The sequence below is a fragment of the Leptopilina heterotoma genome, unplaced genomic scaffold (assembly GCF_015476425.1).
Source record: "Leptopilina heterotoma isolate Lh14 unplaced genomic scaffold, ASM1547642v1 Lhet_65, whole genome shotgun sequence".
NCBI lineage: Eukaryota > Metazoa > Arthropoda > Insecta > Hymenoptera > Figitidae > Leptopilina > Leptopilina heterotoma.
Genome location: NW_025111152.1, coordinates 481,218 through 497,158, shown reverse-complemented (window position 1 = coordinate 497,158; position 15,941 = coordinate 481,218). Strand labels below are relative to the sequence as shown.

Sequence of the window (15,941 nt, the reverse complement as noted above, 5' to 3'; positions counted from 1 at the left end):
AAAAAAGTCGCACAATCCGAGCCCTGTAAACATATTAGGTTTTGGGCATCAATAACTTTTGGAAGAATTAAAATATAGAAAAGCTTGTTCAATGAAATACTTAGAGCGCAAAGTTATTTCTTATAGTTTAGAAAAGTTTTTTCACAAAGTTTTAGATTGAAAGCCGTAAAAATTTTAATCACTTTTGACCGTGCGCTCGTTACACCTAATAAATTCAACGAAGATAACTTATTTCCATGATAATAAATAAAAGTCTATAGTCGTTTTCATTTAAAAGTTTATAATTTTACTTAAAAATCTGTTTTAAGGTGCCAAAACGTCATATGGTGTAATCAGTCCCCACTAGCATTTACATAAAAAATTAAATCGAAAAATTACTTAACATTAATAAAAAGCATTAATAAACTCTCTTAAGTAAATTAATAAAAAAAAAAAATTTTCTGTTTTATATATGTTACAAGTATGAAAGTTGCATAGCACAGAATCGTCATGGTCGAATCATAATATATTTGCAATAAAATGAGTAATTATTTATACTTTACGTCAAAACAAGTTTAGTAGTGTAAGGTTAGTGAAAACAAAAGACGTGGAAAAAAAGAATTTTTGAAATCGATAATAATTTGCCTAAAAAATTAGTTTTTCTTGTGCGTCATGGTCGAATCACTTTTTCATAGTAAGGCTTTTCTGTATTAAACTGTGTCACTGAAGCACTCATAAGTGTAAGGAAGATTTTAAGTTCAGGTAAATAATGAGTAATAAAATTAATTTCTATAAATTACAGCATAAATTTCTATAAATTACAGCATAAATTTCTATAAATTACCACATAAATTTCTATAAATTACCGCGAGAATTGCCATAAATTCCAAATTTTTAATAATAATTTAGGTTTTACATATTTTTATGAATTATAGCGAAAATTTCCATAAATTACCAAAATAATAATTTTTAAATGAGATTTACGCTATAATATTTTTTTAAATTACCGCAACAATTTTTTTTGACAGAACCTATCCAAACAGTGAATTTATTAATTATTATACTTTTTTACAACAAAAATTATAAACAATTTTTCCGGCCCGTTATGAATTTTTCTTTCTGGAGCCTTTATCTTCAAAAAATATAATTATTGATAATAATCAGAACGATAAAAAATTTTTTTTTTAAACCAAATTGTCCGCTACGCGGAGAATCACCCAACTCATTCTTTAACAGTTTGTAGGGTCTCCGGTTATAAATCTAAAATTCTTTTTATCCCACATGCAAAAAAATGGCGCTTTTAGATAGCTTACAACGTTGCCACGTTTTTATGTGCAAATGTCAAAAATCTTGTGTTTTTCTACTTTTTAAATTATTTTCTTTGTTATTTAGTCAGTAAGTATATAAAAGTTTAATTACTTAGGGAGCGTTCACAAATTACGTAACGCTAATTTTTAAAAATTTTGACCCCCCCTCCCCCCATGTAATACACTGTTACATACATTAGCGCCATTTTTTCTGCTGTACATAACAAATAGCTAGACCCCGCCTCCCCTTTAAAATGTTACGTAATTTGTGAAAGCTCCCTTATTGAAGCTGACATATTGAACTTCAATATATATTTGAGACAAAAACATTTGACATCTGGAAATATCATTTTTATGTTTGGAGCAATTCCACGCCAAGTGATCATAAGAATTTTCGATGATTTTACCAATATTAAAAATACTTTCAGAATTTGTTCCTTTTTATCCCTTTCAGTCCCATAATTAGGGCAATTAAAAAATATCTACAATAGGTATAGTACCTATGGTTTTCGGGGTCGCTGATTAAGAATCTAGAATCAGATTTTCAAAATTTTGAAAATTCAAAATGGCGGAGTCAATATGGCGGACGATAAAGTAAAAAATTAATCAAATTTACTTGAAAGTTGTCACTCGGAGGTTTTTGGGGTCGCTGATTACGAATCTGAAGCCAGTTTTTCAAAATTCAAAATGGCGGATCCAATATGGCAAACAAAATTTAAAAATGAAACAAATTTGCTTAAAAATTTTCTCTTGGGGGTTATTGGGGTCGCTGATTACGAAGCTGAAGTCAGTTTTTCAATATTCAGAATGGCGGATTCAAAATGTCAGAAAGAATTTTCAAATCTGATCCGATTGCCTTAAAACGTGTTACTCGGGGGCTTTTGGGGTCACAGATTACGAATATGAAGTCACTTTTTAGAAATTAAAATGGCGGATCCATTTTAATAATCCATGGTAGACAAATTTTCAAATTTGATCAGATTTAATGAAAAGTTGTTAGTTGGGGGTTTTTAGGGTATCTGATTACGAATCTGAAGTCACTTTTAAGAAATTCTAGCTTCTTACTGTTCTATAATGTAAACAATTTGTTATTATTACAAGCTTTAAGCGAATTGGATATAATTTGAAAATTTTATCAGTCATGTGGGATCCGCTATTTTGAATTTTTAAAAAGTGTTTTCAGATTCGTTATCAGCTACCCTAAAAACCCCTTGAATAACAAGTTTTAAGTAAATATGATCAAATAATTTGAAAATTTTTCCGCCATATTGAATCCGACATTTTTAATTTCTACACTGAAAAAAAAATTATTTGATTCAATTGATTCAAATTATTTGAAAAATATTTATTTGATTCAAATAATTTTTATTTGGATCTACACAGAAAAAAAGTCTTGAATAAAGTCTACAAACGAGCTAATTTTAAGATGTAACAAAAAGTAGTCATCCTAGACTTAAAATTAGTTTGTAAAAAGAGTCTTAAAAAAAGTCGGTACTCAGGCTTGAATGAAGTCGCTATGTAGTCTTAAAAATAGCCGATAGCCAAAAAGTGGACTTAAAAGTAGTTTCCTTTTAAACTTCAATTTACTCTGCAAGTCAAAATAGTGACTAAAATAAAGCTTTCTTAAATACTTAAAAGTAGTAAATAATACAGTTCAAATTTATTTTTCTATTGCACACAGTAAAAACAAAGTCTTAAATTTAATGGTGGCTAGTTTTAATTTTTGACTTATCTTAAGCTATCATGCTATCAACTTTATTTAATCATAAAAACTAACTGAAAATTAAAGTTAGTTGTACTCTTACTTAAATAAAACTCAGTTTGTAATTTATTTGTAATACACCGGACTTAATTTCAGATCCAATGGTATTAATAAAAAGTTGGATGAAATTAACTTCTAATAAGGTACGCTAACAGCTGACTGTAAGTCTGGCGAGGCTGAAAAAGTTGATTGTGACGTCACAAGGGACGCAATTTGCAAACGTGAAAAGTCTGAATAGCGCGTCGCGTCGCCGGTTTACTTTTGACTCGTGTTTTATTAATAATATATAAGTCCATAAATTATATTTATAATTGGTGAATCTTAGACAGAAAGTTTAGTTTTATTAGTATGTTAATATTTTAATTCGATTATAAACAAGTTTATAAACAGTTTATAATCTTAATTTCACCTAATATATATGTGCATTAGCATTTAATTCTTTATCTTAAAGAGAGAAATTTCCACTGATAGTTTTAATAATTGTTGTTTGTTATAAGAAATTAAATGTGACATATGTTTATTTTAATAAAATTCAAGAATATGAACATACACTGTAAAAACAAAGTCTTTCTTTAAGGCGGTGTCAAAGTCGATTGGATTTTTGCATTGAGCTTCAATGGAAAAATCGCATCGACTTTGACACCGCCTTTAAGCTCGAAATTTGTCTTTTTTCAAGGTGTAAACGGAAGACTCCCCAATTGATACAAGTAAGGTGTTAAATAAACTGAAATTCAACTGTAAGCTTGTAAGAAGGCTGAAATTTGGCTAGATGGTTTGGCTGAATTTTAGCCTTCTTACTAGCTTACAGTTGAATTTCAGTTCATTTAACACCTTACTTGTATCAATTGGGGAGTATTCTTTTTAAACTTCTAATCATTACTGACATTCAGCCAATATGGTCTACTTCCGTTTACACCTTGAAAAAAGACAAATTTCTGGCTTAAAGGAAGACTTTGTTTTTACAGTGTACGTATATGTATATATGTATGATTGTTAATATGTAATTTTTTTGGTTAAAGTTGTCGAGTTTAGTTCATTCAATTGTTTTGCTTCAAATCTCTTTAACTTTTCAAAAAATTTTGTAATCTGTAAGAAAAGTTAAATTAACTATTTAAAATAATAAATGAAATTATTTATTTTTTTATTATTGAGGTCCAATTTTTGATCTACTTCCATGATGACATTTGTTAACATGTACCTTATAAGTAATCATTATTTAATAACATAAAAATATTCTGCATTCAAGTGGAATACTTTTGTTTTGAGAGGAAAAATTGAGAAGACATTAGAAGAGAATTTTTCCTCTAACTATGAGGTATGAGATTACATTTTTTAGGGTGCATATTTGAAACATTAATAGCTGCTTAATTTCAATGAAATGGAGTGTACATGGACACGAACTTAGAAGTAGCAAAAATCTTAGTGGTAGAATCAGCACCACCCATATAATTGAAGTTGCATGTCGCACATAATAATTTCTAAAAATTTTCCTCAATTCATATGAATTTCATAGAACAATAGTTGCCGCAGCTGTTAAAGGGACAACAGTGCAGCTGACTCATCAGTCGTGCTGGTCATGCAAATATTATTTGCACCTGCTTTTTTATGCACAGTATCTCAGATTTTTAGAAAAAATTTTAATATTTAATGTTCATATTTTTTTTTATTTCATCTAATTTTTTCCGTTTTTAACAACTTTAGACAAAATTAAACTCTAATATAGTTTGAGTGTTTAAAAAAAATTATAAAAATATGTAATATATGAGATCTTTAAATCTGCAATAGTAAAAAATCGTCTAATAGTATTTCAAATTTATAAACATTTTCACTAATTTTTAGTAAAAATGAACTGCTTCACTTCATCAACCAAAACTTTTCAGTAATTTTGATTTAGAGAGTAACATTTGTATTTGCTTTCTCAAAAAAATCTGTTTCAAATGATCATTATAATTTTTATACATTTGGATTTAAATAATACACACTTATCAACTATTAAGGAATAAAAATGAATTATAATTTCTTTAAAACCTTCTCCTTGAGTGAAATACGCTCAGTTTTACATACACTTAGAAACGCATATATGTGCATTATTAAAAAATGAGAAAGTGACAGTAAACACGTGCTCTACACCGGTATAGCAACTCATATTAAGAGCTATTAAATTTCATCTCTAATTTCGATTTCACACTTACTTACATTCTCCATTTTTAACCTATTTCTAAAGCGAAACTTCATACATTTAATTAATTTGTTACTATTAAAAGTGAAAAATTTGTATGAACAGCGTTAAATATATTGAGTTGTGTATATTGCAAAATTCACGAGAAAAGAAAACGCGAATGAAACGGATGTATCCAGTTATATCCAGATGAAACCGGTACATTCCACCATGAGATACACTATGCACTTCAATGCTTCGTTTATAAAGCTAAACCATATTAAAAATAATCTACATGATAAACAACTTTTTTAAAAAATCAAGTATAATAAATAGCATCAAAAATGCTACTAATGCAACGACGGGAAATATTTTATGACAACTGACAATGTTTACACAAATGAAGATAGAAAAAAATTGTAGTCTAAATTATCTTTCATAAAAAAATAACTTTTGTTAACACACATAAAATATAATTCATGTAGTATTATTAAAAATTCAAAGCAGACAACTTTGTCTGTTTTATAGAAATTAAAACAAAAAAAACAACATAAAATGGCAATATTCGTGACCGTTTCTTCCCGTTAACATTATAAAACTTTTGAAAAGAAAATTTTACTCACTTGCTGGATTTTCGGTCGTCTTTTAATCCTTGGTAAATTCCCGTGGAAGTCATGATGAATTATTAGAACTTTGAAATTTTCAATAAAAGACAGAGATTTTCTCTTGCAAATAGTATTATCGAAATGGCAAAACTAGTAAGCAGACTGAGACACGCGTGAAACCAACTACAACACACAACTATACCTGCTTGCAAGACGGGCGGGCGCTTTGCCTTATGCTGCAATATGATTGGTGCATTCTTCACCCATCTTATGCCTGCTTCAATGTGAATAATAATTATGAAATCATTTTCTTAAATAATACTTGTTTATAATTAAATATCTATAAAAATCGATATTAGTTATTTACATTTATTTCAAATCAGAAAGGATCATTTTTCAAACAAGAAATAAAGTTAAAAATTCCTTATTTTCTGATTATATTTGCGCATGTTTTTTTCCTGTAAAGGCGCTAGCACAGCTCCTACTGCCTGCCTGCCTGCCTGCAGGTTGACATGGTAACACATAAGAGTAAGAGAGTCAGAAAATTCAAATTGAATGTTTTTTCTCTCTCACTCTTATGGCGCCTGCCTGCGCAGGCAGGCAGGCAGTAGAGGTGAGAGTGTACCTTAAGGGTACAGTCACACGATCTCATGCAAAACTTATGCATACAGGTTGCCATGGTAGCGTTCAAGAGTGAGAGAGATAGGAAATTATTCTATCTCTCTCACTCTTGAACGCTACTATGTCAACCTGCATGCATAAGTTTTGCATGAGAAGCAAGAAGACTATATACAGGAGGAACAACTCGAGTATTTCCGATGGTCCCGATTTTAACGTACGACTGGGCGTACTACCCCGAGGCGCACTAGTCTTCTGCACATCCCAACACATTCATAACTGTGTATATTTTATATTATATATTCCATCTGACAGCTGTAACAGCTGCGAGTCGAATGTTAAAAACATCGAATTGTCAATACGTCGAATGTTCAAAACGTCGAATGATAAAAATGTCGAATGCTAAAAACATCGAATCGTCATTTAGTCGAATGATAAAACCATCGAATCTTCATTTAATCGAATGCTAAAAACATCGAATTGTTAATTCATCGAATGCTTAAATCGTCGAATTTTCCATTCGTCGAATGTTCAAAACGTCGAATGATCAAAACGTCGAATGCTAAAAACATCGAATTCTCAAATCGTCGAATGCTCAAATAGTCGAAACGCCATCTGTTCGAAATGTCAAGTAGTAGAATGGTAAAGTAGTCGAAACGCCATCTGTTCGAATTGCCAAGTAGTAGAATGGTAAAGTAGTCGAATGTTCAAAACGTCGAATGATAAAAACGACGAATGCTCAGAACATCGAACTGTTAATTCGTCGAATGATAAAAACGTCGAATGTTAAAAACATCGAATCGTCAAAAGTTCGAAAAAGTTCTTTGTTTTAAGTTAATGTTTACTGAAGACAAAGAACTTTTTCGAACTTTTGACGATTCGATGTTTTTAGCATTCGACGTTTTTATCATTCGACGTTTTGAGCATTCGACGAATTAACAGTTCGATGTTCAAAGCATTCGACGTTTTAAACATTCGACGTTTTGAACATTCGACGAATTGAGAATTCGATGTTTTTAGCATTCGATTAACTGAAGATTCGATATTTTTAGCATTCGACTACATGACGATTCGATGTTTTTAGCATTCGACGTTTTTATCACTCGACGTTTTGAACAATCGACGTATTGACAATTCGATGTTTTTAACATTCGACGAATTGATAATTCGACGTTTTGAAAATTCGTGATATTGACGATTCGATATTTTTAACATTCGACGAATTGATAATTCGACGTTTTGAACATTCGACGTATTGACAATTCGATGTTTTAAGTCGGTTCTACAATGGGCACGTCGGACGTGGACGTCTGACGTGCCCATTGTAGAACCGACTTTAAGCATTCGACTAAATGCCGATTCGATGTTTTTAGCATTCGACGTTTTGTCCATTCGATTACTTGGCATTGGACTATTTGATCATTCGACGACTTGGTGATTAGGGGATATGCATGCGTCTCGATTTTAGCATGTATTGCTATAGCAACCGACGCAGACGCAGAGTTTTAGGAACATATTGGAGAAAGGCCTTTAATGCCTTTCTACGGAAGTGCCTACGCGCCACGAGGCAAAGAGAGGAAACCTGTTTCTGCTAATGAACCAAATTAATTTAAATTGACAATTTTAATGTAATAAAATATTTTTTAGGTATTATTTATAACAGAGATATTAATTACGAGGTAAATTAGGTGCTTTAAAAAAAATCATATATTTTGAGGTTATAAAATGTGTTATGAAAAAGTAATGGAAAAAGGTCAACATTAGGCCTTAAATGTGATAACATTTTATAACTTCAAAATATATGATTTTTTTAAAGCACCTAATTTACCTCGTAATTAATATCTGGGCGCGCATGATTAACCCCTAGAGTTCATTCCAAATAACTTTTAAAAGGAAGAATTTCATAAGATATAACTTTTCTTTTACAGATGTTTTGATTGTTTAAATTACTATATATCAAAATGCATACGTAAACAAAAGATTAAATAAAGGAATGATTAAAAATAAAAATATTAAGTGACATTACTTTTCAAATAAAAGAATTTGCATTTGAAATATTTTTTAAGTATTATTAGAATTTTTATTGAGCTAAAGATTCTTTGATTAAAAATTCTATTTCTAGTAAATTTTGTTAAATAAAATTATTGTTTATCAGGGAATTTATTTAATAGAAAATTCATGTGTTGAATTTTTTATTTAACAGAATTTTCATACAGCACAATCCTCATTTCAATAAAAAATTATCGAATGTAATTTTTGTTTGATTGATTATTCATTAATAGAATTTGTCATTTTAATAAATTTATAATTTACAGAACTGAAATTTGTATAAATTTTTATAAGACACAATCTATATTGAAAGAAAATTTCGATTATAAGATTCTTATTTAATTTAAATAGAATTGTGAGCGATTGTTTATTTATTAAAATTGTTACAGACATTATCCAAAATTATCAAAAGTTTTAATTGTCCAATATTTTATTTGATAAAATTTGTTTATAAAATATTCTTTATTTGTAATAATTTTTGAACACCAAAATTTTCATGTTAAAAAAATTGCGTTTATAAAAATTTTTATTCGATAAAAATTTTACTTATCGAAATTTATATTAAATCGATTTTTTATTCAATGGAATTTTTGTTTATGTAAATTTTCATATTACACAATTTACTTTATGTCAAATTTGTTTTAATCGAAATGTATATGTAAAAGAAATACCATTTTACGTGATGTCTATTTTATCAAATTTACATTTGATGTAATTTCTATTTAATTTAATATATATTTGGAAGAATTTTTGTCTTTCACGATTCGCGTAAACTGTAATGTTTTTTTAATCGAATTCTCTTTTACACTATTTTTTAAGTGACAGAACTTTTGTTCAGCACATGGAAATTTTTCATATGAGTTTCCCATCTATGTATTTTTTTAAATGTAAAAAACAACACTAGGGGGCTAAGAAGTTTAGCCAATAAAAATTCACAATTCCCCTAGACCAACCAACCACGTTTCGTACCTTTCGTACTTTCATTCACATTTAAAAAAATACATATAGATGGGAAACTCATATGAAAAATTCCCATGTGCTGAACAAAAGTTCTGTCACTTAAAAAATACTATAAAAGAGAATTCGATTAAAAAAACATTACAGTTTACGCGAATCGTGAAAGACAAAAATTCTTCCAAATATATATTAAATTAAATAGAAATTACGTCAAATGTAAATTTGATAAAATAGACATCACGTAAAATGGTATTTCTTTTACATATACATTTCGATTAAAACAAATTTGACATAAAGTAAATTGTGTAATATGAAAATTTACATAAACAAAAATTCCATTGAATAAAAAATCGATTCAATATAAATTTCGATAAGTAAAATTTTTATCGAATAAAAATTTTATAAACGCAATTTTTTTAACATGAAAATTTTAGTGTGCAAAAATTATTACAAATAAAGAATATTTTATAAAAAAATTTTATCAAAGAAAATATTAGACATTTAAAACTTTTAATAATTTTGGATAATGTCTGTAACAATTTTAATAAATAAACAATCGCTAACAATTCTATTTAAATTAAATAAGAATCTTATAAACGAAATTTTCTTTCAATATAAATTGTGGCTTATAAAAATTTATAAAAATTTCATTTTTGTAAATTATAAATTTGTTAAAATAACAATTCCCATTAATGAATAATCAATCAAACAAAAATTACATTCGATAATTTTTTATTGAAATGAAGATTGTGCTGTATGAAAATTCTGTTAAATAAAAAATTCAACATATGAATTTTCTATTAAATAAGTTTCATGCTAAACAATAATTTTCTTTAACAAAATTTACTAGAAATAATTCTTTTATTTGAAAAGTAATGTCACTAAATATTTTTATTTTTAATCATTCCTTTATTAAATCTTTTGTTTACGTATGCATTTTGATATATAGTAATTTAAACAAACAAAACAACTGTAGAAGAAAAGTTATATCTTATGAAATTCTTCCTTTTAAAAGTTATTTGGAATGAACTCTAGGGGATAATCATGCGCGCCAATATCTGTTGTAAATAATACCTAAAAAATATTTTATTACATTAAAATTGTGAATTTAAATTAATTTGGTTCATTTTTATTTCTTATTTTGAATTTTTTATTTAGCAACAATCGAACCACCGAACCAGCGAACCATCGAACGTGTTCCTATGTTTCACAAGCTAAAACGACATTAAGGCCAACGCAGAATAGATCTGTAACCGGACCGCAATCGTAACCGTAAGCGTAAGAATGAGTTAGAGAAGGATAAACAATATACCTATCCTTCTCTAACTCATTCTTACGGTTAGGGTGGAGTCCCATGACAGCGTTTTGCGTTGCGTCGTAATGGGAGAGAAAAAGACGCAAATATACGTTTGCTGCATTCTCTCTCATTACAACGCAACGCAAAACGTTGCCATGGGACTTTGGCCTTACGCTTACGATTGCGGTTCCGGTTACAGATCTATTCTGCGTTGGCCTTTAGCAGAAACAGGTTTCCTCTCTTTGCCTCGTGGCGCGTAGGCGCTTCCGTACGAGTGAGTGCCGCATGGTGGCGCGTAGAAGTTTCCGTAGCGTTTGTCTGCGAATGACAGCGTTGCGTTGATTGTAACATATTATGTTGCCATAGCAACCGACGCAACGCAGAGTTTTGGAAACCTATTGAAGAAAGGCCTTTATATTTTACGTCCTTTTCTAACTCATGCTTTGCATTCGCGAACGACTTTCGCGAACCTATTGTGCTTAGGCCTTTACGTAACTACATAACCCTGATGCAAGCTGATGTGTGGTAAGAAAACAGAGGGGAAGTAAGGAACATCAGTTTCAATGTGTTGACTGTTTGTTGATAGTGTGCGTCGATTGGTTATTAAACGTTTAAGTATTGTTCAAGATTATTACTTATAAATAAATATTTTTACATTTTCAAGAATTATTTTCATAATAATTATAAATGTTGCTTATTTTATCTATTACTGAAAACAATTTAAGTGCACGTTCCAGAAAAAACTTTAAAGTGTCAAAAAAACACAAGACTTTTTCATGTAATTGTCATTAACGGTCAAAGGCTTAAAAATGTTAAATCAAGCAGTAGTTGACGCTCTTTACTCGGCAACGTACATCGAAAATTATCTAGACTGGGTTGAAAATTTACCAGATGATTTACAACGACACGTTTCTCGCTCTCGAGAATTGGACGCCACTTGTCAAAGTTAGTTTTCTATTTTCATTTAAAAATAGATACTTTCATTTGTAAATAGGAAAATAATTGTTGGAAACAACTTTTTTTCAATACAAGTTAAATTTATTAACGGAAATTGTATTTATTTTTAGAATTTCTTCGAGAAGTGGATCAACAATTGGAAATTCTAACAAACGACGTCGATAGCACAACTCGGAATAGAGCATTACTTCGAGTGCAGCAGGCTTTAATTGCCGCTCAAGAAATAGGCGATGAAAAATTACAAATTGTTCAACAAGTTCAAGATCTTATAGAGAATAAATCCCGTCAATTGGATTTAGATTATCGTAACTTGGGTAAAGTACTTTTCTCAATTTCATTGAAATTCATTTGTTTTCTGGTTTGCTTTCTTGGAATTTAATTTTCAAAAACATTTTATATTCTGTAGACTTTGGGAAGGAGCAGGAAAATAATGAAGGGACGAGGGACACAAATTCCGTGATCAATGCGAGTACAGCCGGCAATATCAATAGTGCTGAGAGGCCGACGAAACGAGCACGAAGAACGAGAACCGAGACCTTGGTTGAATCAGCTCACGCTATGGACATGATGACAATGTCAGAAACACGATCGGCAAATATTCCAAACAACTCGAATGGCAATCAGAAGAAGACGACTGCAACAACTACTGGTACGAATATAACAAGTTTAATTTCTTTAAAGCACCAGTCAAAGAATTGGCACCAATAAAAGAGCAAATTCATTATTTATCACGATATTTCACAAATTACAACTTTTAGCACTATGAACAAAATATTTTTTAATTCCTAATTTCTTCAAAATATAGTTTAATGATAAAACAATAGATTCAAAATGCAAGTTACTTCTGAAATTAATTTTTTTAATTTTTGCTGGGAAGCTTAAACAGAAAATAGATTACAAGTTTCAAGTGCAATTAAATAATACTTCTGGGTGCGTAATCACTAATCAGGAAAATATGAATTATTATCCATAAGTTGTGAAATTGTTTGAGAATATTTGTAACCTTTTTCATATAATTCTTGTTATTTATAAGCTCTGTATTAATATAAGTAAACTTTATTTTGAAATTAATACAATTTGTCCAAAATTCCAATCAATTAGGATTTTTCTTTGAAGTAAAAGTTATATTATATTTGTTATCCTTTATGAAAAAATTTCTAATTATAAGTTTCAAAATACTAAAATTTTTCCAAAGTTCCCTGTTATTAGTCAATTTGAAAGCCTGGAAATTTAATTTAAAATCAGCAGAAATTTCTTTAAAATTATACAAAAATTAAAATTTTGTATTTTAAATTAAAGAGAGAAAAAGTTTATAAATGATGAAGTATTAGCAAAAGACAGAGGGAAAGTCGGGGAATTTTATCAAAGCTACTGGAAAAATTTTCAATTTCTAGAATTCATAAAAAAATTATGAATTTTGTTGACCAGCAGCCTTTAAAAATATATTGAAAAGATTTAAGGGGGCAACCCCAGTTGTAACGTTAAAAAGAAGTGCCTTTTTCAAGAATTTTTTCCTAATAAACCATAAAATTAACTAAAATTAATATTAACTAAAAGTACATACATAAGGCTTTAATTTAAGAAGAAAAAATTTTTTTATCCAAAACTTTCTGAGATATGAGCCATTGAAGTGGCGCCTTCGGAAAAAAACATGAATTACGGTGACCAGCATTTCTCAAGTATAGTACGTCAGAAATGCAAAAATGAAATTGATTTACATGTATTAGAAGATTATCTAGTTCCCGATCGAACGTTTTCTTTTTTTATGCAAAACTTTTTTCCTACAGCTGAAAATCGACTTTTATTTTTTAACCAAAATCATGCTCATGACTTTGACAGGATGCCATTTTGTCAAATATATTTTTTTTAATCCTTCGATCAAGAACTAGATAATCTTATAATAAATGTAAATCAATTTCATTTTTGCATTTCAGACGAACTATACTTGCGGAATGCTGGTCACCGTAATTCATGTTTTTTTCCGAAGGCGTCACTTCAGTGGCTCATATCTCAGAAAGTTTTGGATAAAAAAATTTTTTTTTCTTAAATTAAAGCCTTATGTATGTATACTTTTAGGTAGTAAATAGTATTTTTTAAAAATTTTTATGGTTTATTAGGAAAAAATTCTTGAAAAAGGCACTTCTTTTTAACGTTACAACTGGGGTTCCCCCCTTAATTTAATTTTAAATTCTTTCTATTTCTCACAATAATATTGAACTTTAGAGATTTTTAATTGCATTTATTTAAAATAATTTAATTAGCTTGAAAAACTTTCAAAAAATTATTATTCAAAAATTGTTTTTCGAATATAACTTTATTTAAATATTAACTTCAAATTTTGAAAAATTTCATATTCAAACTTTAAAAAAATTCTTCGCATCAGATTCAATTTATTTGAAATTGAATTGTAAACAAGTGAATTTAAGAAATATTTTTGTCACTTCATTTAATTTGTAGTTTGTTTAAAAAATTGATTCTTAACTAAGTGAAAATGTTTAATTTACATTATTTTCCATTTCATTTAGTAAATTTTTTAAAATATTTAAATACAGAAAAAAATGCAGGAAAATATGAAGAAATTTGAAAAAAAATTTTAATTTTTTTGAAAGTGTTTGATTAATAGTATGTAATAATTTTTGAAAACAATTTTAAAAAATGAAAATATTAATAAAATCATCGATTTTTTAATTTGTAACAATATTCTGAACAGTTAAAGTGTGAAAGGGATCGCAAGAAAAGAGATACATAATAAATCATAAACAATATTTGTATGCATTATTATTATTTAAATTATTCGATATAGTGCTCTTTAATAGTACATTTTACTATTAAAGCAAGCATTTTCTCAATGCTTGCAATGTAAAATAAATTCTTCTCCGTTACAGGTAAAAAGAAGAAACGAAAGGCTCGCCAAGGAAACCAACAAAATCAACATCGGGAGGATACTCCACCGCCACAAGAAGACGATTTGGCCATTGATCCAGACGAACCGACTTACTGTCTCTGTGATCAAATTTCTTATGGTGAAATGATTTTGTGCGACAATGACTTGTGCCCCATAGAATGGTTCCATTTCTCTTGTGTGTCTCTGACAACGAAGCCAAAAGGGAAATGGTTCTGTCCCAAGTGTAGAGGTGATCGTCCAAACGTCATGAAACCAAAGGCCCAATTCTTGAAGGAACTCGAGAGGTATAATAAAGAAAAAGAAGAGAAATCGTAGCAACAGATTTCGTTTTATAAAACTATAAAGTCGATTAACTAATCAATCAGTACTGATATAATAAATAAATATTCGTTACTGTTGTCATAAAAGAAGAATTTTTAATATTCTATTAAGAGGCCATTCTAAAAATTCCTAATGTTTTTTCTTGACAATTTTACCCCCTCTTTTCTAACGCACTATCGCCATTTTTTCTGCTGATCGTAACAAATAGTTTGACGTATTTTTTGAATGGCCCCTAAAAAGCCTTCGTACTATCGTGCACGACTTTAAAATTGGAGAATATTATTCATTTCTTTTTGTTAATAAAAGCAAAATTTATTTTTTCTACTCCCAGTTTCTATTGACTTGTTTAAGTGATGCAATTTAATTGCACTTTAAATTTTATTCTGTCTTGTAACAAGTATTTTCTATATCAGAAATTGATCATTTAATAATAATTGATAACTGTACAATTTTATGGTTTCATTATGTTAAATAGCCAGTTTCAGTTATTGTAATCTAATAATTGTACATACTTTGCATCTTATACTTACAGTTGATGAAAGCTTTTTCGCAATATTTTATCAGGAATCGTTCATAAATTGTTATCTACTTGTTTTTACTTTTTAATGAAAACTTGAAATTTTCAATAATACAATCTGAGACTAAAATTTCTTTTTCTCTTATTACCGTAATTTATACCTCTCTCTTATATGTATATATTTATGGGTAGTGTAATTTATCAACGATTTCTTATCGCTTCTTTAATAAATTAATAAATAATAATTATAAGGACGCCAATTGAGTAAAATTAAAATTTTTAGCTTTAAGCAATAATTTCTTACTCAGTGTATCCTTATCTTATGTTTTCAATTACTTCAAATTAAAAATTGAAAAAATCAAAGTAATTGTAAACATGTGTTATATAAAAATATACAGAAAATAATAAGAATTACGAATATTATTACTTTATTTTTCCCATCTCTGAATAATATTGTTATGCATAAGTGTTAAATTTTTGTACGTTATAAACTTTTGCTTGAAATATCC

At 28.8% G+C, this 15,941-nt stretch overlaps 2 protein-coding genes across 2 annotated transcripts in view; one reads left to right on the top strand and one right to left on the bottom strand.

Moving 5' to 3' along the window:
- The window catches only part of LOC122509964 (microtubule-associated protein Jupiter), a 222,786-nt gene extending 216,576 nt beyond the window's left edge, over positions 1–6,210 (bottom strand). The window contains exon 1 of the mRNA XM_043624319.1: positions 5,830–6,210. Coding sequence (XP_043480254.1) covers positions 5,830–5,882 — 53 coding nt within the window. The 5' untranslated portion in view covers positions 5,883–6,210. The remainder of the gene's footprint in view (positions 1–5,829) is intronic.
- A 5,047-nt stretch (positions 6,211–11,257) lies between these two features.
- LOC122509951 (inhibitor of growth protein 1) lies at positions 11,258–15,843 on the top strand. The gene is made up of 4 exons (XM_043624293.1): positions 11,258–11,677; positions 11,800–12,003; positions 12,096–12,338; positions 14,575–15,843. Exons 1-4 carry the CDS (start codon positions 11,542–11,544, stop codon positions 14,907–14,909), a joined length of 918 nt encoding a protein of 305 aa, XP_043480228.1. The 5' UTR covers positions 11,258–11,541; the 3' UTR covers positions 14,910–15,843.
- The last annotated feature ends 98 nt before the right edge of the window (positions 15,844–15,941 follow it).

Coding starts and splice junctions, on each gene's coding strand:
- LOC122509951 (XM_043624293.1), top strand. CDS start 11,542: ATGTTAAATCAAGCAGTAGTTGACGCTCTTTACTCGGCAACGTACATC. Junction 11,678..11,799: donor ATTGGACGCCACTTGTCAAA/GTTAGTTTTCTA, acceptor ATTTATTTTTAG/AATTTCTTCGAGAAGTGGAT. Junction 12,339..14,574: donor GACGACTGCAACAACTACTG/GTACGAATATAA, acceptor TCTCCGTTACAG/GTAAAAAGAAGAAACGAAAG.